Source organism: Hibiscus syriacus, unplaced genomic scaffold (genome assembly GCF_006381635.1).
Source record: "Hibiscus syriacus cultivar Baekdansim isolate YM2019G1 unplaced genomic scaffold, ASM638163v2 tig00109945_pilon, whole genome shotgun sequence".
Lineage (NCBI taxonomy): Eukaryota > Viridiplantae > Streptophyta > Magnoliopsida > Malvales > Malvaceae > Hibiscus > Hibiscus syriacus.
The window spans coordinates 3,567,419-3,580,136 of record NW_024062535.1 but is presented as its reverse complement, the minus strand read 5'-3'; the positions used below and the strand labels follow the sequence as shown (position 1 = coordinate 3,580,136).

General features: G+C 34.1%; 1 protein-coding gene across 1 annotated transcript; it reads left to right on the top strand.

Annotated features, from left to right (window-relative positions):
- Nucleotides 1-467: 467 nt before the first annotated feature.
- LOC120210958 (trafficking protein particle complex subunit 3-like) lies at nucleotides 468-6,325 on the top strand. The gene is made up of 6 exons (XM_039209599.1): nucleotides 468-544; nucleotides 641-722; nucleotides 1,002-1,099; nucleotides 2,818-2,917; nucleotides 5,642-5,824; nucleotides 6,016-6,325. The coding sequence occupies exons 2-6, from the start codon at nucleotides 666-668 to the stop codon at nucleotides 6,136-6,138; spliced, it is 561 nt and encodes a 186-aa protein (XP_039065530.1). The 5' UTR covers nucleotides 468-544; nucleotides 641-665; the 3' UTR covers nucleotides 6,139-6,325.
- Nucleotides 6,326-12,718: the final 6,393 nt, after the last annotated feature.

Genomic DNA, 12,718 nt, shown 5'->3' with positions numbered 1-12,718 from the left:
ATTAAAATTTATTAAGTCTTAATATTTTAAACGAGTCTGGAGAACGTAAACGAATATAAAAAAGCGAACATAAACGAATGTATATAAATGAACATAAATGAACAAACACAAACAAACAGATTATTGAACATTCACACGAACGAGTATTTTATTCGTGTTCGTTCTTTTAATTAAACGAACATAAAATCTTATTCATATTCATTCGTTTAATAAATATATCAACATAAACAAACTTACCTTCCAACAATTCACAAACAATTCCTTGAACATTTGGTTCGTTTATAGGAGTATTCGACATCAATGGATTTCAAGGACATAGATTAGATGACAATTAAATTGAAGGACCTCTACGAGATAATCTTCAAAAAGAAAAAGGAAAATATTGTTGTGAAGGGGACAATTTTGGTAAATTTATTTTTGGAAAGTTGAGTAAAAGGAACGCTCCAGAAAAGGAAAAGGGGGAAACAAAGTATATTTCTTCTTTGCCGCTTCTTCCGGCTACCGCAACTGCACTCGGCGTTCTTCGCGTTTGTTCATTTAAACGGTATTTGAGCACTTCCGGGGATTCGGGTTTAATTTATTATAGAATTTCTTGTACTCATTTGCTTAGTTTAATTAGAACTGAGTTTCGGGATTTTAGTTGATCAGATCAGATCTCAACCAAAATGCCTTCCGCCGCTCCGCGATCCGGTGAAGCGATCTTTGCCAGCGTTGAACGCGTAGTAAGATAAAACACAACTATAAATCTCTAATTTTCTCCTTCTCTTTGGAATATTCGTGGAACATTTTATTTCTTTTTAATTTCCCTTTTCATTGTTTGAGAAGTTGAAAAAAAAACTTTAAATGCGAGCAATTTTTATTTTTTACTGTTCAATTTCGTTTTTCTTTTCATTTCCTTCTCGGCCATACTATAAGGATAGAGCCAAGAGAAGATGTATGGCTGGAGGGTTCTGTTCTAGGTTTGATTTGTATCTGATACTTAAAATTTGGAATTGATGTAGAATGCAGAACTATTCACTTTGACTTATGGAGCAATTGTGCGCCAATTGCTTACTGATTTGGAGGAGGTTGATGAGGTCAACAAACAGCTGGACCAAATGTACATTCTTTCTTTTGACAACTTCAGTACCTAATTCACTTTATTCACTTGATCTGTGCTGCTTGATTTATTATGATTTTGATGTCACTATTATGAAAGTACTTTACGGTGATTACTTGTTACTTTGTTTGATCATATTGGCTTGCTGAGGTTTTACTCTATAATAATAATAATACCACATAAAATGCTACTGTATTTTAATATGCTAAGCTATCTTCTATTATGGTAGGAGCCTTAAGCGAAGATACTTGCATCATGTATACAATGCATCTGCGCATGCCTGAATGCATCCTTTTTCTTTGCTTCCACTCATTCACGCCATGTAATATTTCAACTTGATACCAAATTCTATTCGTTATTGGAGCGTCATAAAAACTTAGGTAGCTTTCTACAGCTTTATTGGAGTATTCTGTATGTATTATTTCATTTATATTTTGTACTCAAAACTATTGTGGATAAATTTTGAGCTTATCTGTTATACATATACTTGCCCAATCTTGTGTGTAATATACAGTTTGGTTTTTAGTTATACTTAATTAAGCTTATCATGTGCTAACCATTATGAAAGACAAATGTTTGTTGTTGTGATGTTTTGGAGACAAGTTTACCTCACCATTTGGCTATTGGGAAGAACGTATGTTGTTCTATTTATTTATGGATTTTGGTGTGCAGGGGATAGGTAACTCATTGGTATTCTTGTTTACAGAAACAGTGAAATACTTCTTGTGTTAGGGTACCATTGGATTTAATTTATGAGGATTCAAGTAGAACGTTTGAGTTTCGTTTTTTTACCCGTGGAAATTCATTAGTGGGAGAATCTTTTTTGCATGAATTTGATTGGAGACCTTTTTAACTGCTTATGTTTCGTTGATTTCTTTTGACTGGTATTTTATCAAAAATATTCTGTGGAAGGAATAACCATCAATTGAAAGAAACGAAGATTTTGGTTAAATTTCAAATATATATGATGCTGAGGAAGGTATAAGTGTCAAGTCTTGATGGAAAAGAATCAACCTGTTTCAAGTAGTAGTCAGCAGACTGTTCTGTTGGATGTAAAGATTTGTTCTGGGATTATTTTTTGATAATTTCATGAGGGTAACTGGGAATGAGTAGGATGTGGGTGGATTTTGATGGCTGTACAAGTCATACAGACCAAAAGCTAATAAAGTAATATCTTGAAAATATGGATCCTTTTAATTCATTACTTTTCTGATGCATATCAGACTACATCAATCATGATATTATATAGTCAACTTAAATTTGGATTTACAAGATTGCTCTTGTTATCAATTTGGCTTGGGATTATACCCTTCCCTTTGAGTGTATCCATTAGTTTCTAGCAATACGAGCTATACATTTCCGTCAACTGTGAGATTATTTAGTCAAGCAACAATTTACAAATATTGCCATCATTTTCAATTTGGCTTGTAAAGCACACAGGATAGAGGGAGGGAGAGTCACCAGTTTAGGAGTTATGTACTTCAGTTTGAATTAATGCCTTAATTGAACATCTCTTCTTAGATGTGCTTTCTTCTTTTTAGTATGCATGGTAAATTCAGAAATTGGATTATGGTTTGCTTAAGTTCATAGATGTTCGTTATTATGTGATTTTTTTTGCTAGCATTGCTCGGTATTGATAGCTTTATTTTATGTGTTTTAGTTAATAAATTGATAATCAAATAATTCAGATTACTTAAACAATTCTGAGTATCATGCAGGGGCTATAATATAGGAATTAGACTAATTGATGAGTTTCTAGCAAAATCAAATGTGTCCAGATGTGTTGATTTCAAGGAGACCGCAGAAATGATTGCAAAGGTATACAATTACTTTTGCCTTATTTATATTGAATAAAATTTTCTTTCATTTGTTTCAAATAATGATCTATCGTATATATCATGCTATTTGTATGTGCTAATTTCCCTTTCTGTTTTCTTTAAGCATATTATTTTCCCCTTATTGGTTTGGACTGATAAAAACCAATCAGCAAAGACTAACTGGCAGAATGAATTAACTAATGAAGAGGTATGTTTTAGAAATATGAGTACATCTCTTTTTAGATGATGAGGACATATAGATGATTAGGATATATGAGAATTTTCTTATCTAGGTTTTCATGAAACAGATAATTGAATAGAAAAAAAAATTTGAGAAAAAACAGCTAAGGTTGGTTCTCTCAAACAATAAACGTAGCAGTAATACTTTGAATGTTATTATAATAATTCTGTCTCAATAGAGACTAATTTAGATTCAATATATAGAGAAAGCATAAGAAGCATTTAGGACAAGGACTACTTGGACTCCAAATAATAATCTAACAAACTTAACATAAAACAATCAAATAAAAGCCCTATAACATAAGAAAAAGCCAAACTAACTTCCTAAACTTAAAATGTGAATAGTATCTTCCGAAAAGATTATAAAAATTCCTGACATTTAAAGATGCTAGAAAAAAAGGGTAAAATAAGACCCTAAAACTTTAACTTGAAGAAACATCCAGTTATGACTTAAAACTTGTTATAGTCTTTGGAAATAAACCAAATGAGAGGGAAAGAATAAAAGAGCTAATAAAAGAAATCTGATTATTGAATTTAGGGGATTACAATATAAAATTTTGTCTAGAGATAGAGTTTACAAAAACTTCCGAGACTTGTCCTTTCTTATCATAAAAGACTCCTAAAAAAAGAAGAGTTCAATACGGCTGATTTTAACACTCCCCTTCAAGCTGGTGAATGAATATCTGTCATTCCCAATTTGCGTAACGTTTTGTGAAAAACCTTGCTTGTTAGTCCCTTCATGAGTACATCTGCCTACTGATCCTTGATAGAGATGAATGGAGTTCAAATTAGACCACTGTCTAATTTTTCCTTAATGAAATGCTTATCAATTTCAATACGCTTTGTTTGATCACGTTGAACAAGATTGTGAACAATATTAGAGTCTCCACAGATTCTTTTGGTGCATCACATAACCCATGATTAAACTCGATTGGTATCTGAACTGTTTTGCAACCCATCTTCCCCATATTTTTTAATATGTCAAGCACATATTACTGCTAAGAGAAAGGTACCTTGCTTCGTTCGTGCCACCTCAATGTACAGGAAGTATTTTAACTTCCCTAGACCTTTGATGTAAAATTCTTTCAAGTTCTTCATTCCTTCAATGTCATTACCCGTAACTATGATGTCATCTACATACACTAGAAGTGTTATAACCTTTTCATAGTTAGAGTGTTCTATGAACAAGGTATGATCACCTTGAATTTGCTTATATCCAAGTGAGATCATTTACTCGGCAAACCTCCTAAACCAGACTTGTGGAAGCTGTTTCAGCCCATAAAGAGCTTTCTTCAATCCACACACCATTCCCTTAGATTCAGAGCAAGAGAAACTTCCTTGTAAATTTTCTCCTCAAGATCACCATGGAGGAATGCATTCTTGACATTGAACTATTGTAGATCCCAGTCAAAATTAGTTTTCAAAGACGAGAATTTTTACTGTGTTTTTGCTGTGGGAGCAAGTGTCACAAGATAGTTAATGTCATATGTTTGAGTGTATCCATTAGTTTCCAGCCTTGCTTTGTACCTTTCAACTGTGCCATCTACCTTATATTTTATAGGGAATACCCATCTATATCCCAATGGTGTCTTTCCCACTTGGAAGTTCAACTATTTCTCATGTTTTGTTCTTCTCAAGCAATACCATTTTTGCATTCATAGTGCTGTCCCACCTTTCAATTCATCAGTTAGGATTTTTTGTGTGTGTGTGTATGGGTATTGTATGGAGATCGATTAAGAAAGTTTTATGGTTTTGTGATAAGTTTTGCTAGGACATGGAAATGTATAGTGGGTGTCTAGTACATGTTCTTGTTCCCTTCCTAAAGGCAATGCGTGAGTCTTCAGTGTTTGGGCTCTCAATTTGTGGTTCAATTGGCTCATCGTTTGGCTTGGAAGTGATTTTGACTAAGTGAGCATGAGTAGGTGAATGTACCCGCTTATGATAAGAGATTACAAAAATTATCCTTATGTAAGACTCCTAAACTAGCAAGACTTACATTGCTGATTCTGACACTACTTAATTACCATCTAGACTTCTCATTTTCGGACTTGTACCAATTCATGGCTTGTGCATTATAATCAGCCTTCCTAAACATTTTCCAGGCTGCAGTCGGCATAATCCTTCATTACTTGCATGCAGTAACGGAGGGGTAGCATTCTCTTTGACCAAGTTGCTTATCTTGTGCTTTCCTACCCGGATGATGTAATGATTAACTGCTTGTTAGTGCAACTCAGCTGGTCACACTAATTTATAGTATGCATTTAAGTAGATCTACATTAAAGGCTATGGTATATGCGTACTTGTTCCCTGGTATTTGAATTATCAGGTTAAAATCCAACATAACATGTGCTTGAAAACACATGACTGCGGATATGCGTTTTCGTGAAAATACATGGACCCCTTTTCCCATTTTCATATGGTTCTGTTTTTAACAAGTATGAAGTGGGCCCCATTTCCTGATAGCCTTAATGAAGCTTCTATGTAGGTGGGTTTCAAAATGTTCCTTGGGGTCACTGCATCTGTTGTGAACTGGGACACTGATGGGACCTGTTGCAGTATCCTTTTGGAGGATAATCCCCTTGTGGACTTTGTAGAGCTTCCAGATACTTGTCAAGGCCTTTACTATTGCAACATTTTAAGTGGAGTAATAAGAGGTGCACTAGAGATGGTGAGTGGAAAGCCAACTTTGATCTCCATCAATTTTTTAGTTTCAAGAATAAGGAGTCCTCGGTACTGATATACACTTTGGGTGTCGCTTTGCACTTTCCTGTCTTTATTGTCTTCTAATGACAACCTGAAACCACACTATTTGTGTCATCTTTGTAAGTTTCTTCTATTCACAGTTCCTTTATTGTTCAGGTGGCAATGAAGACGGAAGTTACCTGGATCCGTGATATGCTTAGAGGAGATGATGCATATGAGCTGCAGGTAAAACTTTTGAATCAAGTTCCAGAAGAGTATCCATACAAGGACGATGAGTAACATGCCATCCGCTTCACGTTGCTCACTTTGACAGTATTTTGTTTAGTTTTTGTGTCTCAACATTTCCCATGGTATACGTTGTTCAAGTCATCTTCCATTTTCATTTAGGGTTCATATTATATTATCAAAACTATGAATTTCTTAATGCTATTATAAACAAATGAGTGGATTGGATTGGATTTTGTAATGCACCTTTTGTAATTAAATAAAACGGCAATATTTTATTGGTTTAGGGCCATGGACTTATTTTATAGGGGGGTTAAAACCAAAATTGGTTAGGGTTTTCGGCAGATGAGAAATATGAAATGAAATATTGAGTTTTGCTTTCTTCTCTCTAGTTCTCAATTGATCCTTAATGTTGTTCTGGTTCTGCTGCATTTTCGATTTTTTCCCTACTATTTCCTTTATTTTTCTGCATTAAATCATTACAAGGTTACTAGATTTGCCTACCGATTCTGCAACAATGTGTTAAGGTCATTAGATTTGTAGCCAAACGACGCCAATTTGCTTCATATGGCTATGTAGCACAGGGACGGCAAAGGAGTCCCATTTAGCACGGGGACGGCAAAGGAGTCCCATTTCAAGTACTTGATGTGTTTCTGACACAGGAACGTTTGGGGTATGTATCAGGAACGTGCCACGGTGGTACGGTTGACCGTATTTGGGACGGTCAAAGATAGGGGTGCTTATCGAGTTGAGCAGCTCGAACTTGATTCGGTCAAAGCTCGGTAAAAAATCGACTCGAACTCGAGCTCAAGTTCAGACCTTAACGAGTAGAGTCGAGTAAAGTCCAACTAGACTTGATAAGTTTGCGAGCAACTTGTTAAATTTTTTATATATTTTTTAATAGTTATCTTAAAAAATATATCTAAATAATAATTATTAATTTGTTAACAAATAATAATAAATGATAAATTACTAATACATTAATTTTCTAATAAATAATAAAATATTATTAGTTAATAAATATTATTTTATTATACCAATAAAGGAAACCCTAATTTTCAATTTCATTCTTTAACTCCCCTGGTGCCTCCTTCACAACCCTAATTTTCAATTTCATTCTTCAACTCCCCTGGTGCTTCCTTCACAACTCAAAGTCTCATTTACTAAACCATTTTTTTCTCTCAAAACCACAAAACACAAATCACAATTTCATCTCTAATTCAACAGCCATAACAGGTTCGTTAACCTATCTCGTTATTTTTCTCCATTTTAGTTAAATAGTTTAGTTTTAGAATTCTTTGTTTTCATTCTCATTTGGCTGTATTTTTTTGTTTTGGTCTGTATTGAACTATATTTTGATATAACAATTAAGACAATGTTTTTGTACTTGAATTGAATTTGTTCAAAGTTTTCAAAAATAATTCAAACTCCATTTTACTTGGAATTGAGCACAAAATACGTTTTTGAACAAGTAGTACCGATACTGTTCTTACAGTATCGATACCTAATGAACATTACCGATACTGTTCATATGGTACCGATACCAAAGGTAAGGGAAGTATCGATACTCACTAGGTAGTATCGATATTACCAACATTGCTCAAATTCCAGAATGAAAAAATGGTACTTATACCCAAAAGGGTACCGATACTACTATACAGAGTAGTATCCATACCATAGGCATAATATCGATACCATCAGGCCCCAACAGCTAGTAACGACTAGTTGATTTAAAAATAACAAAGGTAGTACCGATACTCCCTTTAGGAGTACCGATACCCTATGTTCTGAGTAGCTTTATTTTGCACGAAAATTGATCCCCAACGGCTCCAAAACACCTCCAACGACTAGAAATGGCCACAACAACATTCCAACACATAAATACAAGTTGAGGACAATTGAAGAAGGGTTAGAACACCTATCCAAGCAATCAAATACAAGAGAAGAGTTTTCCAATCTTATTTTCATTTTTCTTGTAAATATTTTGTTCTTGTGAGCTAAATTTTGTAAACACCTACCTTTGAGAAGTTTATTTGTTTACATCTTTTTATCCTTTTGTAAAAGGGGCTGGTTCTATCTTAGCCAAGTGAAAAGGATAGGGAGTGTAAAGGTTATCTCTTTGTCCTTGAAAAAGAAAGAACAAATTAGTTAATTTGTTAAAAAATCCTTAGTGAGGAGATAAGGTAGTGGATGTAGATTTGGTTGATAAGTCGAACCACTATAAATCATTGTGCTAAATTTCTCTATCTTTTGCTCTCCTTACTCCCTAACACAAATATTGCCAATTAACCCCCTTTGCACATTTCGATTGTTCAATTGAGTCTCTTCGAACCTAACAATTGGTATCAGATCTTGACTCATTAGAATGTTTAACTACCTTGATACGATCCTCGAAGAAGCTCTACCGATTCGCGACGCAATCGACAAAGAGATGGCTTCAACCTCCGGTGCCTATTACATTGAAGATTCACAACCGATCAACAAGCCACCCTACTTCAATGGAGCAAATTATGCTTATTGGAAGAATATGACGACGCTCTTCATTCAAGCCAATGATCTAGGAGTTTGGAACTCTATCTTGAAAGGCTACACCATTCCAACCGGCGAGATGGACGATTAGAGTGATGGAGAGAAGAAAAAGTTCCAACACAATGCTAAGGCTATGCACATTCTCTTTTGTGCATTAGGCCCGGATGAATATGAAAGAGTCTCTTCTTATTCCAATGCCAATGAGATATGAGATAAACTCCAAGTCACTCATAAAGGAACCGATGAAGTGAGAGAAACCTGATGCGATCCAAACTAGCTCCAACTTTCTCCATGACTTGAACACACCATGGATGTTATTCAAAGCTGTTCCTAAGAGAGTTATTCCTTATTTTATCTTGTATTATATCATTCATGCATTATATTCTATCATAGTCATGCAACTACATGTTAGAGTAAATTATCATATTATTATCCTATGTCTAGTTGATCATGTTTTGCATATCATTCATATCTATGTTATGAATACATATCATTTCTTAGGATATTATTATATGTTTTCATTTATCATTCATATTATTAAGTTTTTAATATAAGGACGAAAATTTAACCCGAAATCAATAGGTTTCGACTTGATTCGATTTGATAAGATCATTTTTTTTAAAAACAAAATCGGGTTCAGGTCGAGTTCGGGTGGAGGGTGAAAAAACTCCTACCTGACTTGGGGATAATAATGTAATTTCCTTTTAAAAAAATATTATTAATTTAATTAAATTCTTATTTTATATCGGGCCAGGTCATATTTATATTCTAAAAATTCAAGTCACGTCAGAGTCGAGTCGAATCTGGTGGAGGATATATAATTTTCTTGTTAGATCGGGTTCGGGTGGAGGATACATATTTTTTGGGGGGTCGGGTTGGGTTGAGAAAAAAATCCGACCCATTGACATCCCTATTTTAATCCCTTTAATTCGTTCGATGATGATGACGAAAAATGGCGATGGCTAACAGTAGTAGCATGGTTTGAAATTAGGGATTTTAGAGCTTTAATATTTTTAGATTTTTTTAAAAATTTTGGGACTTTTATTTTTTTTTAAAATAATTTTACTTTTTTTAAATAAAAATTTTAAAAATATATTAATGCGACATCTTTCATATTTTGAGTGAATGATGAATATGAGTTTATTTTAATTTTTGATTAATTTGGGATGATTACAATACAATATAATATATGTTTGAAAGACTCTCAACTATTTAACAATGAACACTCAAATATCCATGTTGATGCCGTGCTCGAACCCGTGACCTCTAAAAACTAGGGATAACAACAATATCTTTAACCACTGAGGTCATTTGAGTCGTATTGAAACTATGATTTTAAAATGGTGACATTAGGGCAGTTTTGAAATCTAATGAACTATATATTTGTGAATTTGTAGTTTTACCTCCATTTTCAACCAGTTGTTTTATGGAATTGCCTTTTCCTTTTTCACTTTCATGGTTTCATTCTCAACAATTTGCGTTTTTTTTTTTTTGAATTTTTTCAGATTTTTCAGTTTTTCACTTTCATTGTTTCGTTATTTTTGAAACTTTATTACTGAAAATATAAACTGACATATACTTCAGTGACCATTTATATAGTTTACCCTTAATTTTATATAACACGTTTAATATTTTTTATTATATTTTTCGTGTCAAACAGATTTAATTGACCTTATTTTGTTAAAACTTTAAAATTGAATGCTTCAATTATGTTGAAATCCGGCCCTGCCTCCTTACCGTTCCTACCTATGCATGCATGCCATAAAAAGATATTCTTTTACAACCAAGAGCAGAAAGTATCATTTTAAAAGATGACTTTAAGCATATATAATTCCAAAGTTGTAAAAATCGCCAGTCTTCATCACTAATTTTATGCAATTTATGGACAGCTGGGTTTTTTACTGTCTTTTTTATCATCAAAGTTAAAAGAGAAGAGAAGAGAGGGACCGGTATTAAATAAAAAACACACTCTCTTTACATTCAGAAAGAGGGAAAGAGGGAAAGAGTTAGATTTCCAGGTTCTACAAGGGAACAACTAGAAAACCATGCTAAATGATATTCAGTACACATTGTCAGTATGTTAGGATAAGTTTTCCATATCATTCATGTTTGCAATTCATGTCATGCATATTATTATTTCACATTAGTTTTGCATTTCTAAGCATGATTCAATAATAGCATACTTATCATTACATCATACACTTTGTTATGGACGTGCATTTACATTCATAACAGCATGTTATCATTTTTGTTAACTCACGTGCATTGACATTTATCATAGCAGCATACATAACATGCGTGTAGTTCATTGCATTCATTTTAGTTCTTAAGATTTTATATTATATCATGCATGATAGCTCCTAATAACACACACACGCACGGCAGCTGATCCAGTCCGGCACATTTCATTAATTTATCTTGTTCATCTTTGCACTTAAAGATTTTCACGTTTTTTGTTTATGTTTGCATTCATCTAAGCATATTTTAATGTATCTCATTTGCACACACCCAAGTACTTAAAGTTTCACGTGTTGTTTAATAATAAACATGCACTCAAAATCTCACCTACATAAGCACTGCACGACAACAAGTATTCTCATTCCTAACAGCACCATATCATTAAAATAGTTTCTTTCTTGCACATGTAGGAATATTAATAATCTGCCCATGCTGGATGGTTTAGTGGAACACTAGAAGACAAATTCCACTCACAAAACGTGGCAACAAGGTTATTAAAATATGGCACACGTTTTGGCAGCTTGTGGAGCATTAAGGGACAAGAACAAAACTCACCAAACAATTCAACAATTCATGGCAGCTTGAGGGGAGTGGAATCGGTTGGAGTTACACCACCAGCTTTATTATTATAATTATCTTCCCACTTAGATCAAGCATTAAGATGAAGGAAATACACGCCACTTTCTGCTGATCCTACATTGCACTACAAACACCCCATGTGCTTGCAAAGATGCTTGTCTCCACTAGTTCTCAAATGAAGGATACACGTGCTAAATCAACTAAGGAGACAAGTTTTTACAATTCCACATAGCTTTGTCTCCACTAAGGCATCTCTTGAAGGAAATTCGGTCAAGGCATTTCACTCCTCCATTTGACCGAATATATGTATGATCATCATGCTCAAATATGTTTGGATTATTAAACAAAGAATGCCACATCAACAAAGCACCATTCAGCCAATCATAATGGAACATTCGGCCAGAGCACACTACACCAACATTTGACCGATTTCATGCATGAAATTGTGCTCAAATTAGGAGCCACGTCAACAAGCACCATGAGGCCATGCAAATTGTAACATTCGGCCATGCATATTGTAACCGACGTCCATGCATGCATTTCAAGTCCTATAAATAGCTTTCATATTGCATTGTAAACTTTAACTTTGAATTGAAATTAAACTTGAGAGTTTTCTCTTATTGATTCCTTTGTGACTTTTATCGACTTATCAAGTAACTTGTTACTTGTGGCATCATTCTATTTCACCTTGATACTTGTGGTTCCTATCTCTTTATAGATAGTGGGTCAAAGTCCTAATTATCACCCCTTAGAACAGATTTGTAAGGTTGGGTCTTTGCTCTCTATAGCACTGGTTCTTCCTTGGTCAATTCTAGGATACTATCCATTCCTTATTTACCATCCCTTATTGAAGCAATATAAAGTCTGGGTCTTTGTTCTTTATCATTGGTTCTTCTTTGAGTGTTCCTTAAGATACTATCATTAACCATCCCATAATCATAACAACCAAACGTCTTCCGCTATCATCCCTAAACTGACCATTTACCATCATGTTTATCACTTTTAACCATCCATTTACACCGTTATCTTATGCAGGTTGTTTTGCTTCCTTCCTAGATCCATAATCAATCGATAAGGCAGAAACGCCTTACATCAAAACCAAGATAAGTCTTCTCAATCTTAGCTACGAGAATTTCAAGATGAAACCTGATGAAGATATCAAAGCTATGACGGATAGATTTTTTATGATTGTCAACGGTCTCAAGGGATTTGGAGAAGTAATCCCTAATGAAAAGCTTGTGAGGAAGATGATCTACTCTCTTCCAAAATCTTGACAATCGAAGAAGAC

Bases quoted from the DNA above. Each gene is read 5' to 3' on its own strand.
- LOC120210958 (XM_039209599.1), top strand. From the start codon at position 666: ATGCCTTCCGCCGCTCCGCGATCCGGTGAAGCGATCTTTGCCAGCGTT. The intron at 723-1,001 runs GTAAGATAAAAC...GAATTGATGTAG, and splicing joins TTGCCAGCGTTGAACGCGTA to AATGCAGAACTATTCACTTT. The intron at 5,825-6,015 runs GTGAGTGGAAAG...TTTATTGTTCAG, and splicing joins TAAGAGGTGCACTAGAGATG to GTGGCAATGAAGACGGAAGT.